This window comes from Panthera leo, chromosome B1, assembly GCF_018350215.1.
Source record: "Panthera leo isolate Ple1 chromosome B1, P.leo_Ple1_pat1.1, whole genome shotgun sequence".
Lineage (NCBI taxonomy): Eukaryota > Metazoa > Chordata > Mammalia > Carnivora > Felidae > Panthera > Panthera leo.
Genome location: NC_056682.1, coordinates 112328570 through 112349953, shown reverse-complemented (window position 1 = coordinate 112349953; position 21384 = coordinate 112328570). Strand labels below are relative to the sequence as shown.

At 49.4% G+C, this 21384-nt stretch overlaps 1 protein-coding gene across 2 annotated transcripts; it reads right to left on the bottom strand.

Moving 5' to 3' along the window:
- Window positions 1–1252: 1252 nt before the first annotated feature.
- Window positions 1253–21006, bottom strand: PITX2 (paired like homeodomain 2). Of its 2 annotated transcripts, XM_042935680.1 has the most exons (4): window positions 20791–21006; window positions 16951–17006; window positions 4952–5157; window positions 1253–2482 (listed from the first exon to the last, which is right to left on the bottom strand). In XM_042935680.1, the coding sequence occupies exons 2-4, from the start codon at window positions 16994–16996 to the stop codon at window positions 1919–1921; spliced, it is 816 nt and encodes a 271-aa protein (XP_042791614.1). In that variant the 5' UTR covers window positions 16997–17006; window positions 20791–21006; the 3' UTR covers window positions 1253–1918. The 2 variants fall into 2 exon arrangements, with proteins under 2 accessions (XP_042791614.1, XP_042791613.1); XM_042935679.1 differs by lacking the exons at window positions 16951–17006; window positions 20791–21006 and adding an exon at window positions 6018–6225.
- Window positions 21007–21384: the final 378 nt, after the last annotated feature.

Here is a 21384-nt window from a genome sequence, read left to right as displayed (position 1 = left end):
GCTCAAAAGCTTATAGGTAAAGTTTCAGTTAGATAAAAGTAACCTAAGCGCAAAAACATAGGTTTTCTCGGCTCCAGAAAACTCCGGGCTACTTTTCACTCCTTGTTCCCTAGGGTTGTGTTTATCCTCACCCGCCGGGGGGAGGACGGTGACCAGAATAGCAAAGGACCTCAGGATTTACCCCTCACTCCCCTTCCCCCAGCGCCTCGGTAATGAATTCCTTCGGACTAAGTCGTATTTGCTACGATTTGTTACGAAATCGAATTTCACATTAAAAAGAAAAAAGCTGAAAACCACCAACAAAGGAAGAGCGGGTGCTTAAAAGTTCTTTGAAACACTCACACGGACCTCATTCCCCGTTTAGATGTCAGAGGATGGGAGGGAGGGCCAGGGTTGTAATTCATCTTGATTTGCTTCATTGTCCCGCAGTTTGCAAACTATAATCCTGTATAATTTCAGGAACAAGCAGGTTTAGAATTAATGGGTCAATATTATTTAAAACAAAACACGGGGAGCATGACCTTTGCCTCAACTACATATTGCTCGACAAGATTCAGGAAACTCCACTCTCACCTCTCACCCCCTGGGCTCTTCGGGAAACTAAGGGGCTGTAGTTATTAGAAATGGTCTTTGTTTCTTTTAATGTCTCCTAAGGATTTGGAAATAGAATGCAATATAACATGAAGAATCTCTCTACTTAAGCCTGAAAGATAAACGTGGAGGCCTAAATATTTTGAACTGGAGGTGTTTCCTTGTAAACTTATTATAGATGTATTCCTCTTGAGAGGAATGTATATAAACTGTACATGTATACATACACACATGCTTCTCCAGAACAATTTACTGGATGTGTAGAACCGCCCTCCCACCCCCACCAAATTTGAGAGTCATTGAAAGCTGGCATACTTTCTAAATTTCTTTCTCCTTTCTTCTTTCTCTCTTATATTATTTCCTAGCAATAATGGAATCCTCTGGGTTTAAGCCAAAGAAAAATCTGGGAGACAAGACCAGACTTTACAGGCTTTTTTTTTTCCCCCCTGGGAGTGGCTTTTCTTTTTTCTTTTTCATTTTTGATGAATGACTATAATTTATTTCTACCAAATTTAAATAAGGCCTGCTGCCTTGTGTGTTTAACTAGGCGGGCAGAGGAAAACTGGTTTGTTTAGGAAGCAACGACTGAGAGACCCTGGCCAGGTGACAGAGGAGGGCAGAAAGAATCCAGACCAATTTGTACGTAGTATATTTTACTCCCATGAAATAAAACACATTTTTTTCATATTTGCTGAAAAGTAAAACAATAATATTGTACGAAATGTTATACACAGGGTAGGTTGTACATAGCAGTTTCAGAAACATCATTGCATCCACCAGAGAAACTATTCTAAAACTGATATTCACACATTTTTATAATAATAATATGTTAGAAACATACAGTGTGGCATTTAGTATATACATTCCTTTGCTCACAAGCGAAAAATCCTAATCGCTTCTGTATAACATGCTTTATTTTAAAGCCTAACCTTTAAAAACACTGTTGTGAGAGTACTAACAACTGCTTTTTATAAAATTAATTTGACATTTCGATATATATACATCCTTTCAGTCATTTTAATGTTAACAATGCTAAACTTAAAAAATAACAAGCTTATAGTAATGTTAAAATGTCATATCCAGTCAAACATTTGTGTATGTCCTTGCAACTGTTGGAAATACTTTTAGTGAAAGATGTCAGACACTGAGGAAATTCCTTTGAAATCAAAGGAGCTCTCTTTAATTCAGTGGTTTCCTTTTCTCTTTATATCTTCTCTTTCTCTCCTTTTCTTTAGTGCCCACGACCTTCTAGCGTAATTCCCAGTCTTTCAAGGGCAGCATTGCCCCATCCGGCACGGTCCTAGGATCCCGGTGCTGTGGTTGGGGCTCACACTGGCCTGTCCACGGCGTACTGGCAAGCACTCAGGTTGGACGCCGGGTTCTGCACGCTGGCGTAGCCGAAGCTGGAGTGCTGCTTCGCTTTCAGTCTCAGGCTGGCCAGGCTCGAGTTACACGTGTCCCTGTAAACGTACGGAGGAGTCGGCGGCGCGTAAGGACAGGCGGGCGTCGGCACCGCGGAATTCAGCGACGGGCTGCTCAGGTTGTTCAAGTTATTCAGGCTGTTGAGGCTGGAGCCCGGAACGCCGGTCACGGCTGAGGGCACCATGCTGGACGACATGCTCATGGAGGAGATGGAATTGGGCGGGGAGAACATGCTCTGCGACGACAGAGGGTTGACGTTCATAGAGTTGAAGAAAGGGAAGCTCTTGGTGGACAGGGAGGCTGACGTGAGACCCTTGGCGGCCCAGTTGTTGTAGGAATAGCCTGGGTACATGTCGTCATAGGGCTGCATAAGCCCGTTGAATTGCGGCCCAAAGCCATTCTTGCACAGCTCAGCCTGCTGGTTGCGCTCCCGCTTTCTCCATTTGGCCCGGCGATTCTTGAACCAAACCTGGGGGTGGACGGCAAAGGAGCAAACAGATGCCACAGATCGGATTAGTAAAACCTTGATCACAGGAAGCACCAGAGGCCACCCATGTCCAGTGCGCGCCTGCGCGCGCGGGCGCGCGCGCGCGCACACACACACACACACACACACACCATAATTTCCCCCAACCCCCACCGCCCCGCGGGCGGGAGCTGCCTGAACCGCGTCTAAAGCGAGGGAGGCCTGGCCGGCTGAGGCCCAGGCTCTGAACTGCGCCACAAACCCCAGTCCAACGCCTGGCAGCCTGTGGACGGCTTGTTCACTAACCCAGGCCCTCCTCAGGATCCAAACTCACTTACTGTAAAATAAACGCGGGGCAGCAGGTTTTCTGCCCAACTCTTACCCTGCCACCTTGCAAACTTGCTTCCATTCCAAAGCCACAGACACAGGCACAGGACTAGTGGCTAAGAGGGCACCAGAGGCCCGCGCTCTCTTGCACAGCTCCTCCCTCCAGTCTCAGACCTTCCCTGCAGCCCCCACACCACAGAACTCGTTCTCACAACTGGCGCCAGGCCGCGACCCCTATCCTCGCCTAGCAAAATAGCGAATTAAAAAGCAAAAGGCCTTCAGTCTCCCAAACTCCAAAAGCTTGGCTTGTAAATCTCTGGGAACCCAGAATGGGTCACTCTGCAACCTCCCCCTCCCTTCCTCCGCTCCTACTCATCCTCCACCCTCTCCAGTATAGGCCCCGGCTGCCAGCACTGCTCCCGCCGGGCCCAGCGGGTTTGCTTGGCTTTGCAAGCCGTCGCCTGGCCCGTCAGCCCCCACCCGGCGTCCGGTGGCCCCGACGCAACCCTTCTCTCAATCCACATCGGACCCGCCCGTCGCCGCAGACTGCGGCTTTTGTGTATTGGAGCGAGGCCTGGCCCCAGATTTCAGAGCTGACATCGGTGATGTTTCACATTACACATCTCAGCCGGGCCCAGACGCCTAATCCGCTCTTTCCCCCCCCTTTTCCCTTTCATTCTCGATTTCCTTTTTATCCTCCTTCCTCTTTGCACCCGACTGCTATAAAAAAGCACGCTTCACTCCCACTTGGCTGGACACACAGCGGGCCTGGAAGGAGGCAGCCAGAAGGAGCGACAGCCCAGCGTGGTAGAGGCGGGGGACTTGGGAGAGACTCCTGGAAAGCTGGAGGGGTGGGAGAGGTCTTTTCAGAAGGATTCCAGAGAACCCACTGATTGTGTTTTTATTTTAATTAGTTTTAATTTCTACCCTAGGCCGTGTAAACTTTGCTCAGGCAAGAAGAGTACGTGCAAGGCCCGTTCCCCTGATGCACGGGAGGGCTAATCAAAGCCTGACCTTGCTCAAAACCACGCGGCCAGAGTCAGAGCTCTAGCTCTGTGCAGTTAAACTAAAACCATCTCCAACTTCATCCCGGCTCTTATCCACCAGCAAAGCCTCATACCCTACACAAATGCAACCCAGAGAGTACCTTCCTTCCCTCTGCTTTGGGAATGCATTTTGGTCTTTATTCTTTTCATCATTATTGCCATCTTATTGTTATTTCGTCTCTGCTTTAACTGGAGGCTCTATTTTTCTATCCAGAATTGTTTTGTTTTTGTTTTTAACAGCAAAGCCTCTGGATCTTGCTATGGGTGTTTCTGCTTCCAGAATCCTAACACATTTGGAGTTTTCCACTGACCAGCATAAACCAGGATGTTGCTACCGGGTAATTTATTTAACTTCACTTTTGCCAATCCATAAAGTACAGATTTGCTACAAAGGTAAGCCCCCCCCACCTTTAAAAAATAAAACTATTATCATTGAGAAGAAGGGTGTGAATAACAATCTCCTGAGAAAGATAAATAAACCGAACCAAAAAGTCTTTCTTCTTTTTTCTTTCTAAGAGGACTAGCAGGATAGTAGTTGTGTGTCAAAATGCTTCTGTGTATCACAAAACTAAGGGATAGGGTGTGGGAGAAACCTGAATGGCCGAAAACCGAAAAGACTGTGTAAGGAGGATGAGCCGAGTAGAGAGAAAGGGCCGGGCGAGCCTGGGGGGAGAAAGTTTCCCTAGGAGGGCCAAGCCTTGCTTGTCTCCGGTGGGTTTTCCTTGTAAAAGGCGCACAGGTTGGAGCCTGTTCTCGGCTCCTGGCCTGGGAGGGATTTTATTAGCACTCTTCCGGCGACCGCAAGCCGGGAACACAATGCCCTATGCAGGGGAATGCCACGCGGCCCAGTTCCGAAAGGACTCAGGGTAGCGGGGCAGTGAGCGGGTGCCGCTCGCGGAGCCTGCGCCGGCCTGCAACCGCTGGTCTGTAAGGGGGAGCTGTAACCTCGCGACTGGGGCTGCGGAGAGGCCTTCTGCCTGTGCAAAGGCACACCGTGCCTTTCGGGAGACTGCCTTCCACACTCCCTCCGGTTCTAAGTGGCCCGCATTTCTACAATGCCTTCCTCCCTAGCCTTCCCAGGCTCCGTGAGGGGTCCTACCCGGACTCGGGCTTCCGTAAGGTTGGTCCACACGGCGATCTCTTCGCGCGTGGACATGTCCGGGTAGCGGTTCCTCTGGAAAGTGGCCTCCAGTTCCTGCAGCTGCTGGCTGGTGAAGTGAGTGCGCTGGCGCCGTTGCCGCTTCTTCTTGGACGGGTCTTCGGGGCCCACGTCCTCATTCTTTCCCTGCTGGCTCTTATCTTTTTCTGAAAACGAAACACAGAGAGGTTCCCGTCAGCAAGTCCCACCTGCTACCCGTGAACTCCAAATGGACCGGGCTGCAGAGGCCGCGGAAGCGATGGGCTGCCAGGCAGGGGAGGAGTGTGCGAGCGGCCTCTCCGGGCCGCGGCGAGCGCTGCGACTGTGGGGCGTGCAGACGTGAGTGTGGGTGTGAGCGCCCCATCTCCTCCCCTCCCCCAGCGCCGCACGTTTTATTTACATGTTTATCTCACTGTGAAGGCACATTCATTTTTACAGCCTCTTTCAAGTATATTTATACTCTTCTGCGCAGACACACCAAATTTTTTCCGGACACCTACACGCGCGCATTTTTCAGACCCCCACAGATCTCCATGCGGTTTCAGGAGACTAGTAAAGGTAGACTTTGGGATTCGGTGACCCACCCAAGTTCCTCTACCCTTTAGAAATACCGCCTCTTCTGCGGCATCGTTTCAGAAATACTTTTCTAACAAGCGGAGCTTTTCGGGAGCGGAAAGCGGAGAGAACAGACTCTGGGTTGGGGAGTCAGGGGTGGTGGCTTCTGAACGTCTTCGAATGGAGATGCTGGGATTTTTGTGACCCAGAAAACAAACATAGGGAGGCCAGGATAGGAATAGGGCAGGGAATGGCTCGCGCAGTTCGCCCCACCCCGGCGGGGCGGTCGAGGTAGGGCGAAAGAAACTCGGGGCCAAAAGAATCCCGGCTCCGGAAGTTCTGCGGGAGGCAAACTAAACGACCACTCCCACTACGCCTCCCCCTGGAGGGGTCGACTTCCTTGCGGGCTGGAAGAGCCCAGCGGCGACGGGCGGCTGGACCCCGGTGTCCGCGGGGCCGCGCGGCGCCTTACCTGCGGCCTCGGGGCTGGAGGTGTCAGAGATGGTGTGCACCTCCAGCCTGTGCTTGGAAGAGTCCAGGGAGCGGGTCTGACCGGGAGCCAGTACCGAAGCCATGGCCAGCGGCTGGGGATGGTGACAGGAGGAAGACGAGGAGGCGGCCAACAGCTTGGTCCCTACTGCTCTGTGCTCCAAGTGCAGCGGGCCTTTCATGCAGTTCATGGACGAAGGAGCGCGCCGCCCTACAAGTCCTGGGCTGCCGCCCGGCCGTAGCCCCGTGGCCGCCGCCGCCTGCTCCGCTTGGCACTACACGCGCAGAGTTTCCGCGCTGTGGCCGCCGCGGGCAAAGCCAGGGAGCACAATCCCTGCTGAGTCTTTTTGAACCGAGCGGCCCCCGTCTCCTTCGGAAGGCTCAAGCCTTAGGGTCCGGCGGCGGAAAGTCAGCGGGCAAACGGAGACATGGGGATGTAAGTAGGCGGGCGCAGCTCGGAGCGTCTTTGGATAGCAGGCTTCCAAGCTCCAAAGCGAAACAAGAGTGGGCAAAGACCCCTTTCTTCCCTCCCTCCCTCCCCCACGTACCCCTCCAATAAGGAAAGCTAACGGCGATCGCGCTCTGCCCGCCCCCCGCGCGGCAGCCCTGACAGCAAAGTGTCAAGAGTGACAGGGACAGGTAGCTGATATTAGATCCCCCGCAGCGGCGGCAGGGGCTGCGGCAGCGACGCGGGCCTCTGGGCGCACCCTCCGTGGCACGCACACGCACACTCCCCTCGGGCCGTCGAGCTCGAGCGCGGCCTCGCAGCAGCTCAGCTCCCGGCACCCAGGCGAGCGACGGACCAGCTCTGCGGCTCCGAGCTTCCCTGTTGGCCTAACATCTTAAAACCAGAGGCGGGCTTCCTGGTGCCCAGACGTCACTTTGCCGCGGCCCTCCCAACGCTCCCCGCCTCCGCCTCCTCCCAGACCCTTCGCCCAGCGGGAGTGACGTGGCTCCGCACCAATCAGAAGGCCCCGAGCCCCGGCGGAGGGACAGCCCTGTCTGCACCTATCAGCTGTGCGGGGCTGGGCTAATACCTCACTGTGCCCACCAAGTCTACACCGGCCGGCTCCCGGGAATTCTGCTCCGGCCCAGCCGAAGAAGATCTTGCTTTTAGTTCAGGCGGGGAGGCGGAGAGATGAGGCTAGGAGTAAGAGGCTCGGGAGAAAGGAGCGGAAAGGTCCAGAGCTGAAAGGTACAAGGATCAACATGGCTCGCACCCCTTCCTTTTTGTATCTCACTACATCCATTTCCAATCGAGAGATGCCTTTTTATCCCCCTTGTGTGGAAAGGGGGTATGCTACTTAAAACCAGAAAAAATTGAAAAACAGCAACACATCACCTCTCCGATCTTAAATTTTCCAAACAGCCTGTCAAGTGAATGCTGCGCTAATCTGAAGAAGCTTTATTTTAATTGCAAAGAAGACAAAGCCCTGAGAAGGCCGGCTAATAAATTAGAAATCGAGAAGCAAATGGACCCGTCAAAAGAAAATTACCTTGACTTTAAACGAACAACTGTTTGGCGGTTCACTCTGGATTTATACAAGAATAAAAAGTCGCCTCAGATCACGTTCTCTGTAATGCTTATTAGACCCCAGACAGAAAATACACAATAGAATAGAAACCCTAACCCAGCATTTTCAAAATGCTGAAAGCTTATCCATTCTACTTAGCGTTGATTAAGACACATATCCAAGATCTTTCAAATTCCTTGTACACTGTATTAAGCTTGTCCTAACCCTAGAGAGAGCCCGCTTTAAATTCGACTCTCTTGTTTACTTTATTATCAATCAGATTCAAATCCATAAAGCCTGCAGAATCAACAACCTTGAGCTAATTATATATAAAATGTGCTTTAATGAATTTCCATACAATTAAGAATGTTGCCAAATAACCACTTTCAAGGATATTTTTTTAAGTCATTTTCTTTTCCTAGAGAACTCAAGGCTGCTGAATCTTTAAAGTCCAAGCAGGCAGAGGCAGTAGAATGGGGGCGAAGGGCAAAAGCTAGGAGAACACTCAGCTCAGAAAAACCAAAGCTTTATTTATTTATTTTTTAAAAAAGAAAAAAGAAACACCTTGGGGACATACAACTCTTTACAACACTATTTCCAAAAAAAAAAAAAAAATTAATTTCCAAAGGAATTAAAGAAATACAAACGTATCATTCAAAATAACTTTTGAAAGTCCTTTTGTCCTTTGCTTACTTAGGTCATGGGGAGAGCAGAAACTAATCTCTTCTGGGTTTCTGCATCGGTGATTGCTTTATTGTGGAGTTAGTGTTATCATCCCTGAATGTGTATTTGTTTGACATTACAGTCAATGATTTGTAACATCAGTATGAGGTATCTTCAGAAAACTCCCTCCTTGTCCTTGTTCTCCTTGTTCACAAGATTGGGAAACTTACTCAGTCTGGGGCAGAGTGGATGAGGCAGACTGCAAATTATGTTTGTAACCTATGTGTCTCTACTTTGCCGGGCTCTCTCTGCCAAACCCTATCTGCAACTCCTCCCCCATTTTAAACATGCTTGAGAGCTATCCAAAGAAGCAAATGACATTTGTTCTTCAGTTTCTACCCAGAAGTATCATCCCACTTTAAGAAAAATTTAGCTGAAAGGAGAAATTTTCTTTATAGTAAGCTTTAAAGCAGCATTTCTAGTTTTAACCTTTTATTCCAGTTCACCCCATTCCAAGCATACATACACCTGCTCAGAGCAGAACACATCCTCATGTGACAAGTCTGCATTAGCTGAGGCTCATACATCCAGCTATATTAGGTCCTGCAATCTTATCACTAAATTATACATATTACACCAGCAGCCTGTTGGTAAAGAAGGTTAAATTAATTTACATTCTGCTCATTATCTGGTGCTTAAATGACGCATTTTATCCCTGAGATTTGGCGGAGAATCTCCTCAGACCCCACAGCGTTTCACCGAAGACAATGCTCTTACATTTGTAGTGGTTTTTAATCTGATAAGACTCTAATTTGCTTAAGTCTTTTAAATAAGGGTTTTAAATGTTTCTAGCCGTTTTCTTATTGAATTTCCTCTAATTCCCCCAAGATCATAAAGTGTATGTGTAAAGTAAATATTTCCTCCCATTGCACTGCCAGCCGATGACCTATAACTAAGTCAATATGAATTCAGCTCTTTTCTGCCCAATGTGTTTACTAATCATATTCCAGTTTCTTTTTTTAAACCTCAGTATAGCTCCAGTCCCCAAAATAACACCCCCATAAAGCTTAATTTCATGAAGAGATTCCATCATATGAACAAATGATAAACTATAGTGAGTATACTTTCTTTCTTGGTATTAGTTTCTTTGAGATTCAAACCCCGGAGAGGCAATTTTTGGTGGAGGCTTTGGGTGTTTCTCACAACTCCTTACTCAGGAGAGCTGAGGAGCTCCACAGAAACATATAGATTTCTAAGCTCATCTCTCATTAAACCCACAGAATTTTGATTTAAACTCGGTGGCTCTGTTGACTAACAACTCTCATCAGGGCAGGTACACAAACGGGAAGACCTAGTCTCCAAACCAGCTTCCAAAGCGGCTGAAAAACCCCAGGGCGAGTGACAGCTCAACATAGTGCTAAAGGGTAGTAGAGGTTGGAAATGCTGGTGATCTTCAGGCAGCCTAAAAGCCTAAAAAGATGAGGAATCTTAAACTGTACCTATCCACTGCAAAGTCAAGTGGAGAATAAAGACAATTATCTGGAGATATCTGGTTAAAGTAAATAAAAAAAAAAACATAACATAACCATGTCTATGTATCTATCTACCATCTATCTAGATAATGCACATATGAAATATATACCTCCCCCCCAACTCAACTGAGCCAGTAAGGCATTTCTTTGCATTTTTCCAACCAGAGTTTAACTCTCTCCTAATCTCCTAATCACTTCACACATGGTGAGATCGGCTGACCCCCTTCTCAGACCCAGTTCCATGGATGGTGGGAGCACACCAACATGAAAAGTCTAGATGGAGAAAAGCAAGTGAGTAATGGGAACCCCCCCCAAAAAAAACAAACAAAAAACAAACCCAAAAAACAAAAGAAACAAACAAACAAAAAAAAAACCCCAAACAAACAAACACTTTTCAATGAAAACAGTGGTGATGATGGTCGGCAATTTAGGAGACTTAGTCTACAAAAACTTAATCCACTTAATATTGTGGGTGCACAGATATTGGTAGTATAGATAAGGAAGGGGTTGAAAGCAATCCTATGTATTTTGCAGGTTGAGCACTACCTCTGCACCCCCCACCTCTGCACAGTCTTCTTTAACTGGTTCTAGAAATCACTATGACTTCAGCCTCCATCACAGAAATTTCCAATCCAGAGAAATATCAGGATGGTCAGTTCAGGGAAGCTGGAGGTGCTGCAAGGCCCCAACGGAGGGCAGGGGTGGGGGGAAGGGAAGCCCAGTGCGGGTTTAGGTTTTCAAGTCCGAAGACATTCAAGAATTGTCTCAGTTGGGTTTTCTTTGCTTATTCTTGCAAAGCCAGACCCTTGAGGAGGGAAATGTGTGACACGGGGTCAGGCGTGTTTTGAGCTGCTGGTATTTGCCACCGATTACCAGTCTTAAGGTCTTATTTAATTTCACACTCTTTAGTGTTAGTTGCGCAAAGCCCCTCTGGCCTTCGCGAGGAGATTGGTTGGGTTATGCTTCCAAAGTCTGGGATGCGGGGTCCAAGTATGGACTTCAATCCAACCAAGCAATCCACAACTTTTTTGGGGGGGTGGGGTGGAATCTGTCTTCAAAGCTCACCTGTAAGATCGCTCATTAGATGTCTCCCTGCGCTGGCTGTCAGGCCTTAGAGGGGTGGGAGTCTTGCTCTGGCCCAGGCCAGTTCAAGGCCGAGGCGGCCCAGACTCAGCTCAGAGCCACGTGACAGGCGTGAGTGTGTGTGCGTGCGCGTGTGGTATAAGGCGCAGAGGTCAGATGGAGACCTTGCACCCCGCTCAAGAAGTGGCCCTTCCTCCCCTCCTTCTTCTTCTGCCTGCCTTTTCTCCGCACACAAACCAATCTGGAAAGGCCCCCTTCGCTGTACCCCGTGCTCCAGGCACGTAGCGGAAGCACCCAGACATTTAAACGTTACTGTGGTTGATCCCCTCCTACCCCATTCTCTAAATGGATTTAAAAAGTGCTGGTTTGTAAAAAGGGGCAGATTGTTTTCTGAATCAAAGTCTGTGCACGTACTGAGCAGCACCTACATTCTCTGGGTGTCTGCCAACGGCACCCATATTTTAGTCTCACACTTGAGCTTCGGAGTAACTAGCTGGGGGTGCTCAGTGTCGGGGTGGGAGAGGCACCCCCACACTGGCAGGTGAAGAGAAAATCGGGGATTAGCAGAGTCAGGACTGGTGGGGGATGCTGCTGAAATCATTAAACTCACGTGCTACAATGCCTTTTCACGTTAGTTTGTTAACACAACAGGTTTATTCCGAGAACGTTTAATCCCAGAAAACTAGTAAAAGTAGAGTGGTATAAATATGTCTTAGCAATGGGGGGGGGGGGGATGAAAATGAGATAGACACTAATATCCAGGTCCAGAGAGAACTGGAAAGGTACTAACTAAAGTCACTTTTAAAAATTGGATTAAAACTCGCCTTTTTCTCTTTTCTCTATTTCTCCTCTCTAGCTCATGTCTGTTTCCCTTTTCTATTTCTCTTGCTCTCCCTTCTTTCTGTCTTCCCTCTCCCAGACATGCTGGTAGCTAACATTCAGCATTAGTTGTCATGGTGACCATAAATCACATAAATCCAAAAATACCCACCTATAATCTGAGATGAAGCTTTTATTTCCCTAGCGAAATAATATTTTAAAAGCTGTCAGCTGACAAAAAAAAAAAAAAAAAAGGAACCCACCTCATCGTAGTAACCCAAGTAATATATTACTTCTAAAGGTTTAAATTAAAATGCCATCCTGTTAAAAACATGGTGGAAGAATTTTGGGTACTCTTCATGTCAGATCCTCACAAGGAAGTCGACTCCACTGCTCCTGATCACTATTTAACACATATACCCAATTCTGCTGCTCATTCTCCCTCCATTAATTTCTTCCCACCCCTCTCAACTATCTAAGTCTGCACAGACTCTGCCTTAGGTTGTAAAAGAAAGGAGTCTCCACCTGGATCAGAAGGAGCTCAATCCTCTGCCTGAGCCTTTTGAGGACCTTGTGTATTGGTCCTCTGTTATCAATCACTTCCCCAAATGAAAGATGGGGGCTTTGGGGAAGAAAAGGTTCTGGTCAGGATCCAAACGAGGGTGACTTCCTAGAGGAACTGAGAAGAAATGCAGAGAGGACTGGTGGGGGCAAATGGAGTAGTGGAGAACTGAGCTGGGTGACCAGATTCAGTGGTTAAGCCCAGCCTAGGAAAGGTACCTGTATTCTCCCACTTCTGCCCTTTTCTCCAGAAAAGAAACTTTGCTATTTGGAGTCCCTGGTGGGGGAGGGGGGTGGCGGCCACAGTTGGGCCTTTTGTCTTCTACCTTGGGCTTGTTGTCTTTTGCCTATCTTTGGATTATAGGGTATTCGCCTAGATGAAGAGCCATTAATTACCCATTCAGTCAATATTAGGAAGACGACAAAGCTTTTTACATAGGATTAAGAAGACATCAGATTGTTCCATTAGTATATTCCTGCTCACGAATAAGCTTTCGTTATACATTTCCTTTTCCCTCCGAGTCGCTCTAACAACTGCTGCATATATTAACAGCAGGCGGTTTGGAATAACAACCCAACCAGCCTTATGAAACTTTGAGCGCACTTGGTGTCAGTAGCAAGGAACACGACCTGTAAAAAGACTACCTCTGCGGGCGGGGATCCACAGGGAGTGACTACCTATTGCACAACTGGTACAATTTCCCCTGACGGGGAAAAAAACCCACAAAAGGCAGAGGCAGCTGCTGACAATAAGCTAGACTCGGTGGCGGGTGGAGTAGGATGGGGTGGGGAGGCAGGGGTGGTAGAAAAGAAAATGGAAATCCCTCTCCTTAACCCTGTTCCCCTCTCTCCTGGCTTCTTCCTCGGACCTCCTGCCCGTTCTGCAAGCCCCTGTCCCTTACCCCGGGCCTCACCAATGGCCCTCTACCCTTCTAAGCATCCCCTTTCTTTCTAACAACGCTCAGGCCCCAAGCACAGACGCAGGTACCACCACATCGCGTTTTGCAAGAGATGGTCTGAACCTGCTCTAGCTAGTTCCTTGTTAACATTAAAGCTGCTTCATAACGGTGAAGGGAAACCGGCTTATTTGCTTTCAGGGGGTACATTAGGAATCCACGTAGTATGTGCTCGGCAAACATTTGCTGATTGAATGAATGAAGGGTTTGCTGCCGCCAAGGCGGCGGGGGGTTACCCCGGGTTCTCTGAAGAAGACTGGGGCCAAGCTGCCACTGAGAGAGTGTGTCTCGGCTGGGGGCGCCCCAAGGGGCCTTGGGGTCCCCCTCCCAAGGGAAGGACGTCGGCACACGCCAGAGACCTTGGTGAGACTCTTTCAGCTCACCCATTTAGCCAAGGCTACTTAAAAATTAATGGCGTCTCTGGAGAAGGTACCCGCCCAAGTCTGGTCACCGAAGCTAGGCACCCCGACCGCGGGGCGGCAGCTCTGTCCGATTTCAGCCCGGAATCCAGAGCCACCGCCCCGAAACTTTAAGGGTTACAGACAAGGGAGGATCGTTCCCCCCACCCGCCTTCCTGAAGGTCAAGAGCGCTTTCTGAATTCAGCAAGCAGGCTTTTTTGGGGGGACACTCAAAGCAAGGAAGTCAAGGATCTCTGTTCTAGGGGGACGTTCTCAGCAGACCTCTGAGCCTTCTTTCTGGGTTACAGCTAAACTTGCCAACTCTTCCCGCCTCCACTTGGATGCCTAGCCAGTCCTTTTTCTACACTCTCTCAAACCCCTGGATTTAGGGGTCTCCAGCCGACCTCCTACTCCACCTGCTTCAGGGTTTGAGCCAGGCCGTGGGCCAGCCCAATGGGTATCAAGGGGACAAAGATTCGCTTGGAAAGGAACGCAAGAGTCCCAGCCTTCCAGAGGTTAACCTTGTCTACTTGGGGACTGTTTTCAGTCTTTAACGAAGACACGGTGTTTTGGAGGGGTTGAGGAGAGGGTAGTGCCAATAATAAAGTACCATGGCCCCTTTTGAAAAAAGACATGCCATTGTAAACATTTTTTTTCTTTCTGAAAGAAAAAAAAAAGCTATCAAAAAAGGGAGAAAAATCTTTCTTTCCAAAGCAGGCTGTGGCCAGGGGTTTGCATATGACATAAATTAAATTTACTTATATTTAGTAAAGGGGACTCTGGCAACCTTCCTTGGAGGCACTGTAGTTTTGCTTACTCATGTGTGACATTTTTTTTTTGTCTATTACATCCCTAAAAGCCAATAAAATCAAGATTTTCAGCATTTCTCCCTATCGCATGCCTCTCCTTAATTAATGGTATTAAACATGTTTAGGCAGCAATTTTCCTCTTCTGTCCAAAAGGTAGAAAACAGATTGTTGCCAATGTGGAGGATCAGTGCACTAGAATAATCCGGACCTGAAAGTTAATGGGTAAGGAAACAGTCCTTCATTATTTCTAGTTCTTTATTTATCTACTAATTATCAAAAGTGGATGCCCAGTGGCAACTGTGACAGGAACAGAAAGGACTCCCCGGCTGACCACGGCTTCTTGCCCACGTTAAGAGGCTCCCATCCCATCTCTAGCTTCCCCTCGGACGGGCTCCCATGGAGACCACCTGTCCTCAGAAACCATTCCTGAGGTCTAGGAGCCCTGGGTTGGGGTGGGGATAAGAGACGTTAGGCAGCTCTCCAGCTCCCAACGCATCGGGAAACGTCAGCTTCCGCTGGGCGATTGTCAGCCCGCCCCGCGCGAAGCGAGATTGGGGAGCTCCCCTAGTCTGGCCAGACGGGAACCCGCACGAAACATTTCTCCAGGAGTCATCGCTGTTCTTGATTTTTAACCATACCCCAAACATACTCCGGTCTAATAATTTATTTTTTACGACCGATTATCAAACAGAGGAAGAATTTAACACAATCTTAATGACAGAAATCACCCGACGTTATCTCTGCACGGCCCCATTTAACCCCATGGGGTTAATCCCGGACAAGTGAGCGTTTAACTAGCCCAGCGGGAGGACTCGCGATAGTGTGCAGTGCCAGGCTGCTTCGCTCCCGACCATTTTAGAAGTTTTACTTATGCAAATGATAATTTTCTCAGGTTTACCGGGAAGCACGAATGCAGGGCCTTTGTTTTCTTCTTAGCAACACGGTTTGTTTATTTGGCGGGGCGTCCCAATTCGCCCCCCTCCGGCACGCATTACATTTGTATCCTTACACTTTAATCCGGAAAGAGGGGGTTAGGGGCCGAGGGCTGTGGGGGGGCTTTATCTCCTCACACTATCAAAGGTCAACAACTTCCTAAGGCTAGGCACTTGTTATTACAGTAGCCTGGAAAACCCGGAGAATAGAACAGTTGTTAAATTTGAATTTTTAATGTATTCCAAGGGAAAGCTTGCACACACGCGCGCGCGCACACACACACACCTAAAGGGCAAGTTTCCGTTTAGCAAAGGCCTGTGCAGTGAGTTGGAGACATTCTGGCTTTTACACAAGCCTTTGAGCAGCAGGGCCCCTTGACTCGTCCACAGTGAAACCAGCTAATCAAGCAACGACACCACCAAAACCCGAGGCCTTGCAACCTGCACAACAGGTAGGTTCGCGTCGACAGGGGCGCACACTTCATTACACCCTTGGCTGCGGCGCACAGTCGCTGCCCTCAGGCTCTGTGGGGCTCTAGTCAGCTCCTCCAACTCCCGGCCGGGCGAATCTTCGCCCTACGCAAGCCTCTGGTGCATGCCCTCCGCGGCAAACCCCGCGCGCACAAGCCTGGGCGGGGCAAGGCTGAGAGAGGCCGGGGCGGAGAGCACCCTTGGTGGTGCTACACGCAGTGGGACATGGCGGGCGACAGAGGTCGCTGTTGGACTACTTTTCCACGCCAGCTAGCGGCGCAGAGGTAGGTTGGGGTGTGCGTAGGAGATGAGGCCACAGGGAGAGAGCGAAAAAGAGCAAGAGGGAGAGGTGTTGGGTCTCAGGAGTGCAGTATAATTTTGGGGAAAGGAATTAACGTCCCTGGGACGGCTGCTTCCCGTCCCACACAGGGGCCAAGTGTCTAAGTCAAGGGGCAGGCGCGCCTGTCTGGCGGCCTAGCCTCGGTGCGCTGTACCCGAAGCCCAGAGGCCCAGAGGCGGGTGACCTGCGCGCGGCCTGCGCTTCGCTCCCGGCCTTACCAGTGGCGCCGGGATGCTGCCGCGGGAAGAGCTTGCTGCTGGCCGCCTCTTTCCGGCTCTCGGGAGAGTCTGTGAACTCGACCTTTTTGATTTCGGAGTCTTTGGAGAAGAGGCATTCAACGGCCGCCGGCTGCACGCCTGGGCCGCGCGCGCCCGCCCCACAAGCGGGTAGAGAGACGCCCCGGACCGCGGTGGAAAGAAGCGAGGGTGTTGGGGGTGGGGGTAGGAGGCAGGACGAAGAAGAGAAAGAGGGACAAAGAGCAAAGACCCAGTTAGAGGAAAGGGCGGAGGTCACTCGCGTCTCCCGGACCCTCTGGCAACCCGGAGCAGGGCGGCACATTCTTTCCGCGCCTCCCAGGCTGCCAGCGGCTCCCTCAGAGGGAGGAGTAGGCCCCGGGCATCGGGACGCGGTGAGCGGCTCCCTCCCTATCCATACCCCCCAGTTCCTACCCCCGGGAGAGGCTGCCGGTGTCCCGGTTCTGATTCCCTTTCCGCCCCGGCTGGTCTCTCTGGGAAGAGCCCCTCGCCGCCGCCTCGCCAAGGGACCGGTGCCCTCCTGCCGCCCTCGCATGGTGCGGTGTCCCGTCGAGTGACCCCGGCAGAAGAAGCGCGTTCTTACCTAATTGCACACACGCCGACACTAGTTTGCGGCAGTTGGTCTCCATTCCCCGTTGTCTGCAAAATAAAAGAGAAGGAGGGTCGTGAGAAGCAGCGGGGTCTCCGAGCGTGCAGGGTTCAGTGGACGCTACCTGTAGGGCGGACAACTGCAAACTCGCTCTTAAGTGCCTACTCTGGGTTGGGTTTCGGGCGTGCTTCTCAGCCTCATCCCCACCCTAGCCCCTGGTCCAGAACAACTGAATGTTTACCAAGAGGGTGATCTCCCTCCAGAGTTGCGGTGAATGGGCGCAGGGGCTCTCGACGGATAAATCCATCACGTCCTGGGGGACTTAGGCTGTGGAACTACTCTCAAGGTGTTTATGTCAGGAGTTAAGAGCCCGTCTGAACACGGGGGCAACCTTAGCAGCTACAGAATTTGGGGGTGAGTGGAGAGGACTTTTCTGTGTAAGAGGTTGTGTGGAAGACCACCATTCAGCACAGGACTTTCGGTCAGTAGACGCTAAGTAAACATTTGTAGACTATCAGACTCAACTTGTACCTGCCCTAGACAGCGGTTTTCCTCGATTTTCTGTAATTCTGAAATGAACGGGACTCTCAAAGCTCTTGGCCTAGGGTACTCCAGGAGCGAGCTGGCTTCGGGCCTCTCATCCATCAGGAGCCACTTTTCCATATTTAGCCACACTTTTCCCTGGAGATACTCACCCGGCCATTTATTTACCCTAAACTAAGATTTAAGATCGCAGAGGAGGGAAACGAAGTGGACTGAGTGAGACAGAAGAGAACGGGGCAAAAGTCCGGAGGGTTTTCTACCCAGCGAGAACGTAGAAATAACTCTCAGAGAACGGCTGCCCCGATTCAACCCCGGCAAACCAAATCTTTTTCAAAATTCCAACCACAACGCAGCGAGCCAAGCGTTTAACGCGCGCCCCCTTTTTCCGCCACAGGCAAACCGGGAGAGGTGGGTGGCGAGAGGCTCTGTCCGGGTGGGTAGAAGAGCCGCGGCAGCTTTAAAGACAGAAGGAAAGAAAGAAGGTCTCGGGCTCCCCAGGCCCTTTGAATCTCGGTGCCTGCCTCTCTCCACGCTAACCAGGGTATGCCGGCGGCGGGAGGGCCCACTTCTCTGTGGTCCAGGGTAGAGGGGAGGAGCGGGCGTTGCCCCTTTGGCGCAAGAGCAGAGGCGGGGCAGGGAGCTGCGGGTCTGGCTCTAGTCTGGGTAGTGTTTCCCCGATCCTTGGCCTCTGCTGGAACAAGCCGAGCCCCGGGAGCCTCTGGCCAAGGTCGCCGCTTAGAGGAGGGGCTGCCCGGCGCCGCGGCGTGGGTGTCCAGGGGTTCCCCCCCACCCGCTAGCTGGGACGTGGGCGGGGGCTCTGCCGATCCTTGCAGGCCCGGGGACCCAGAAGTAGCAGTTTGGCGGCTCCAGATTTAGTGATTCTGCAGTAAAATCACAGGATTAGTCCCTGATTGAGATGTCTGTTCGTGAGATATTACAAAATTCATTATCACAGCTTTCTACTAACTCGATATGAAGTAACACAGATGGGATTTTATTAGTCCAGACTTCAAATGTTTACTTATGATAATTTCGGGGGAAATTTGCATGTCACCATCAATTCGATAATCTTTTTTTTTTTTTTTTTTTTTTTTTAAACATCTGAACTGGCTGCATTATTAGCGGGTAGGCGAAGCATTGCAGATGGTAACTGCAAATAGTTTTCATTTTTTTAAGAAATGAAATATACAAAAGAAAAAGATGGGGTCGCTCAATATTAAAGTCAGCCAATTATTACACATTCTCCCCCCCACCCCTCCACTCCCAAGCTTCAGTGCTGAAGGCCAAACAAAGCAATACAAAACAAATCAAGAACTCTGCTCTAAGGATTGAAAAGAAGGTCAAGGCGTGTTCCTTAGCTCACTCCTAAGTGTCCTTGTGACTTGGGGATTTATTTTGCAGTCAAAATGAGCCGTGAGACCTGCATTTTTTTTTCTTCATATAATTACCAGGCCTACTGGATGAACTGAATCTAAATAACTGAGGGAGATAGTTTTTAAAAATAACCTCCAATTCCTGCCTGCTGATCCTTAAACTTGCCCTGTCAAGCAAGACAAGTCTTACTAGGCAAATTTGGCTGCAGGATTTAGGGGCCAGCCTCCACCACTAATCTCACAAATTAAGATGCGCAACTTTTCTTGATGGGAAGTTGTTCTCACCCCAAAAGTTCAAGTCCTGGTTTGAACGTATATGCCAGGCAATCTTGTTTTGCCTAATTTGACTTTTCTATTGTGAGTATGCTAAAAAGCACCACATAGTTAATGAAGCATACTGAACCACACTGGCCAAAGCAGGCAGTAAAAACCTGAGAAATAAAACAATTTTCTTAAAAGTAATTTCTGATGATTGCCATAAGAGGAAATTGCAGGAAAAAAATACAGTTCTAATAATTCCAAATTCTTTTACATTCCCCCCCTTTCCATTTTCTGTTACCCCGTAACAAAATCTTTAGTGGAAAGTTTAAAAATAAACAGCACAAGAACATATGTTTTAAATGAACTAAATTAAGGAGATTAGCCACTAAATTAATTTGCAGTGGGTAATCGTTTAAGGAAATTAAAATACTGCTTAACACAATTCTGTATTTTACCAGTTTAAGCCTTCTTTTAAACCAATTAATATTGATGCTTTAGGAACACTTGAAGACAATATGCTCAACTTGAGGAACAAAGCACCTGAATAATTTAAGTGTAGTTTTGCTGAGGTAAAGTAAAACATTCCATAAATGAAGTAGCTATTCACATTTTAGGGACTGTTTGATTATTAAAACCTTGTACGCTTATTTTATGTTACACTAGTAAAAATCCTCATCTATTCTGTGCCGGTGCTTTGTTTCCTTGACATAATTGGTATTTGAATTTTAGATAAATTTCTTCCAAACTTATATTAAAACCACCTTTAATTCTTACTAATGGCCTAAGAACTGCAAGGAAATCTCTGTAAGTCAGATTAGTTTTCATAAAAATATTTTAGAATATATGAATGCCTGTGTTATTTTAATTCAGAATAGTAAAAGTTTTTTTTTTTCATTTAGTTTACTTTACTAAGACATAATACACACACAAAAAGGAGTAAAAATCACACTGCCCTATGGTGGCTTGATTTCTGAATTATTTAGGAAAGTAAAGTCATTGAATTGGAATGAAAAGAGAACCATATTTCTCAGATTTAGAATCATAATTTTTTTCTTACTCGACAGTTGGAAAATAGTCCTCTCCTCTCTACCCATTTAAAATGTATCTCCTGAAGTGCAAGATTGGAGTTGACTGGTGATCAATTTAAAGGATTTATAATCCGAAGTAATTGTGTAAGCTTGGCATCCAGGCCTGGTTCCCAGGTAATTCGCTTGGGCCTGAGAGGTCACTAACTGCCAGTTAAGATGGAATCTTTTTTCCAATTGGTAACAATGGGAAAGGGGCTAATCTTCCAGTAGCTGAAACTTTGTACCCTGCCCTTTATCTTGAGAATGCTAATCCTCAGCCTGAGGATTTGTCCCTGCAGTGTTGGCACCGAGATTTAAGGGAAGATACCTCGTTTTAAATGCCAGCCGTGGTCTCGCTTCCCACTCGACTTCAGCAACCCCATAGATTGTTAGTGTCTGCGACTGGGGACGAGAGGAACAGGGCTTTGCGAGGTCTGTTTGCCAACTGAGTTACTTCGGGGCGGGGGGGTGGGGGGGGAAGGCAGCCCCAAGAACCACAAATCACCTACGGTGAAGATTCTCCAAAGTGGAACAAATTTCCAAACTCGCATTATCTCACATCCCTGCGGAAAGAGACGACCTCCACTTACCGGCTACCGGGAGAGAGCTGCTGTCTCCGCGTCCCACCGCTTCCCGGGGAGCCTTCCAGCGATCCGAGGCGCAGGCTGCACCGCAAGCGCCGGAAAGCCAAGCCCGAGAGGACTGCGGGGCTCCCGAGGGTGCCAAGTTCCGAGGGAGTCCACGGGTGCGCGGCGGCCGCCGGAACCTAGCCGTCACTGGCAGTTTCTTTCTGCTCCTCTCCAGCTTTCTCGCTCGGTCTCGCACTCTCTCTCCCCTCCCTCGCTCTCATCCCTCTCTCTTCCCTCAGCTCGGTCTCCGTGTGGGGAGTGACGTGACGTCAGCAGAGATTCCACCAAACTCCACTGCACAGTGGCGGGCGGGCGGGCGGCCGAGCCCGGCTGCGCGGCGGGCGTTCAAGGAGCGAGCACAGCGTTCGGGCGAGCGCGGGGGGAGCGAGCAGGGGCGACGAGAAGCGAGGCAGGGCAGGGAGGTGAGGCCGGCAGGCCGGAGACTCGGGGGCCGGAGGAAGAGCCCGGAGAGCGAAAGAGGGTTTAGGGGACCGGGCAGGGCGCTGAGACTGGAGCAGAAGAGCAGCAGGCGCAAGCACTCCCACTGTGGATGGG

Coding starts and splice junctions, on each gene's coding strand:
- PITX2 (XM_042935679.1), bottom strand. CDS start 6,225: ATGAACTGCATGAAAGGCCCGCTGCACTTGGAGCACAGAGCAGTAGGG. Junction 5,158..6,017: donor CTCCAGCCCCGAGGCCGCAG/GTAAGGCGCCGC, acceptor TTTCGTTTTCAG/AAAAAGATAAGAGCCAGCAG. Junction 2,483..4,951: donor TTACGGAAGCCCGAGTCCGG/GTAGGACCCCTC, acceptor GTCCACCCCCAG/GTTTGGTTCAAGAATCGCCG.